The sequence below is a fragment of the Octopus bimaculoides genome, chromosome 11, assembly GCF_001194135.2.
Source record: "Octopus bimaculoides isolate UCB-OBI-ISO-001 chromosome 11, ASM119413v2, whole genome shotgun sequence".
Classification (NCBI taxonomy): domain Eukaryota; kingdom Metazoa; phylum Mollusca; class Cephalopoda; order Octopoda; family Octopodidae; genus Octopus; species Octopus bimaculoides.
The window spans coordinates 61,478,108-61,480,902 of NC_068991.1; the positions used below are offsets into that span (position 1 = coordinate 61,478,108).

The following is a 2,795-nucleotide window of genomic DNA, read 5'->3' on the forward strand; positions in this document are numbered from 1 at the left end:
AAATATATATATATGTTCTTTTTGTGTGTGTGTGTGTGTGTGTGTGCACATCTCTTTGCACATATCTTCCTTTGTATAATTCTGTGTTTTTTAGTCTGAATTGTATTGTTTTCAACTAATTATGTTACCCTTGTAGCAAATATATGATTATAACTGTTATAATAATAGAAATATTATCTCTTACAGAAGGAAGTTGTCTTCAACAATATCTGCAATGGCAAATATACCATATCCGTAAGTGTATCTGTATTCTCTTTTGTATAGTTATGTTTGCATACTAAAGGTAGTAGCCATAATGGGTGCTGCTGAGGGGCTGGAAATATTTAAGGGGGAACTGTTATCTCTGTTTTGCAACGTAGGGTTTCTCACTCAGAGAAAGGGCAGATAGTGTGGCACATGACAGTGAGATATGAGTGCTGAATACAGTGTGAAGGGGCATGATGTATGATGCTTTTATGTGAAATGTGGTGTTTCATGAAAATGAGACATGTGCTTTTGCCCTTTGCCAGTCCAAAACATTTTCATAATCTTGTCCTAAATGTCTCACAGAAATCCACCCCCAAACCCTGCACTAGCTAATTTTGGAAAAAAATTTACTATGCATGATAAAAAAGCATTATTATCTCTAATAAATCTAATTCTTTTCAGAAGGACCTATCCAAAATTATATCCAAGATAAGGAGTTCACCACACCTGCTAGTCTTTTTGGACAAGACTGGAAATCTATACTCCCTCCCCTTGCAAATATTTACCAACCTTATATCAAAGGAACTTAATACAAATTATCAACATGCACATAGGACATTAACAACATCTACTGTTAGCTCATCACTGATCTAAATTTACTAAGTACAACTGAACCATGTATACCCCACCTACTTCACTCTGGAATTAACTGGAATGCTCATCATCGTAACCAATGGAATGCCAGTTTGATGACTGGATGCCCTTCTTAATGCCAATCACTTTACAGAGTGTATTTGGTGATATTTATGTGGCACCAGCAGCAGTGAGGTTACCAAGTAACTTGCAAGATGCACCTTCCCAACTGAAGAACTTGTATAGTATTGAGGGACGGTAAAAAGCTGTCTTGCATCAGAGAAGAAACAAGACTACCCCAGATGGAGAGAGAAAGAGGAAAGAGAAGCTGATAAAAATGTGATGAGTTGGCTGTTTGTCCAAGTTAAAGCAACATTTAAAAGTGTTTAAATTGGTCATAACCAGCCCAGTTATTCTACTGGTTTTGTGTTCAAGCCATCCAGATTCTGTCTTTCATTTGCATTCTACATTGTCATTCTAAAAATAAACACTCAAATCATTAAAATCTCAAAGCTTCTAGATGATGCATAATTAATTCAAACCAATGTGAATGGATAAGCATTACATTTGACAGGATAATCTGAATGCCAAAGGGTTAAACTCCGTTTCATGGCCCTCGGCCCCCTTTAAATCTTACTTTCTCTGACTATTTCAGGTGAAACCTTTCGATCCTCATCCTTCAGTGAAGGACACCTGTCTGTGTTACAAAATAGAAGGACGCTGTCATTTATGTAAAGCCACCATAAAACAAATAGCCATCAATAAAACAGGTTAGTTGTCCTTGTTGTTATTGTTGTTTAGCCCTGGGTCAGTCCTGATTAACCAGTGGAGGCATGTGACCTGATGGTTAGATGTTGGATGCATGATTTTAAAATTGTAGTTTTGATTGCTGGACCAGGTGATGTGTTGTGTTCTTGAATAAGACATTTCATTTTATGTTGCTCCACTCCACTCAGCTGACAAGAATGAGTACTCCTGCTGCAACCCTCTAACAAAATCCAGAATCCAGACTCTTGGAACAAATCATATGAGACATTCCACTCTAATGATTCTGTTAGTTCGCCGTCTTCAAGGAAAATTCCAATGAAAATTGAAATAGCAATACTTTTGTTGATCACACATACCCTGTTACCACTCCAACTGAATCTACAACTGATGTTATGGTGATACAAGCTGTTTTGTTATAAAATATTTGTGTTTAAATTAGAACCTTCCATTGTAATTTTACCTCAGGAATCAAAGTAGCTGGTTCCCACCACAAAGTTGCGGTGTTGTAGTTTGTGCTTCTCAATAGCCCTGAGAGCTATGCCAGGGAGGGCTTCTCATGTTGGTAGAATAAAGGTCAGACTAATATAGATAATCTCTTCCTAGAAGTAGAAATGGGTTTATGTAGAACCTGGACAATGGACACTACCTTTCTCTTCTGATAAAGCATTTTCTTTAAAAATTAAAGCATTCATTTCCATACACCATATACTGCCAAACTAGGATTGAAAGTCAACCGCGACAAATCAAAAATTATGCACGTTAATGAAGAAAACAGTGAATGTATTAAACTAGAAACCGGTGAACTAGAGGATGTAGCTGAGTTTACATATTTAGGTAGTGAGATAACGTTCTCAGGCGACACCGACAAAGATATTAAGACGAGAATAAGTAAGGCAAGGACCGCTTTCCACCTGCTAAAAAAAGTATGGAGCGCAAGTGTAATTTCAATAAAGAACAAAATAAGAATTTTTAACACTAACGTAAGAGCGGTGTTATTGTATGGGGCTGAGACATGGCGAACAATGGTTAAGTCAAATAAGCAAATACAATCATTTATCAACAGATGCTTGCGTAGTATACTTAAAACCAGATGGCCCGAACACATAAGCAATATGGAGCTATGGCAAAGAACGAATCAAGTTTCGATTAGGGAGCAAATATTTAAGAAAAAGTGGAAGTGGATTGGTAGCACAATTAGAAAGGACACA

At 37.0% G+C, this 2,795-nt stretch overlaps 1 protein-coding gene across 1 annotated transcript in view; it reads left to right on the plus strand.

Annotated features, from left to right (window-relative positions):
• The window catches only part of LOC106879934 (mucin-17-like), a 45,664-nt gene that overhangs the window by 20,206 nt on the left and 22,663 nt on the right, over positions 1-2,795 (plus strand). The window contains exons 4-5 of the mRNA XM_052971893.1: positions 187-234; positions 1,475-1,589. Of these exons, the coding sequence (XP_052827853.1) occupies positions 187-234; positions 1,475-1,589 (163 nt within the window). The remainder of the gene's footprint in view (positions 1-186; positions 235-1,474; positions 1,590-2,795) is intronic.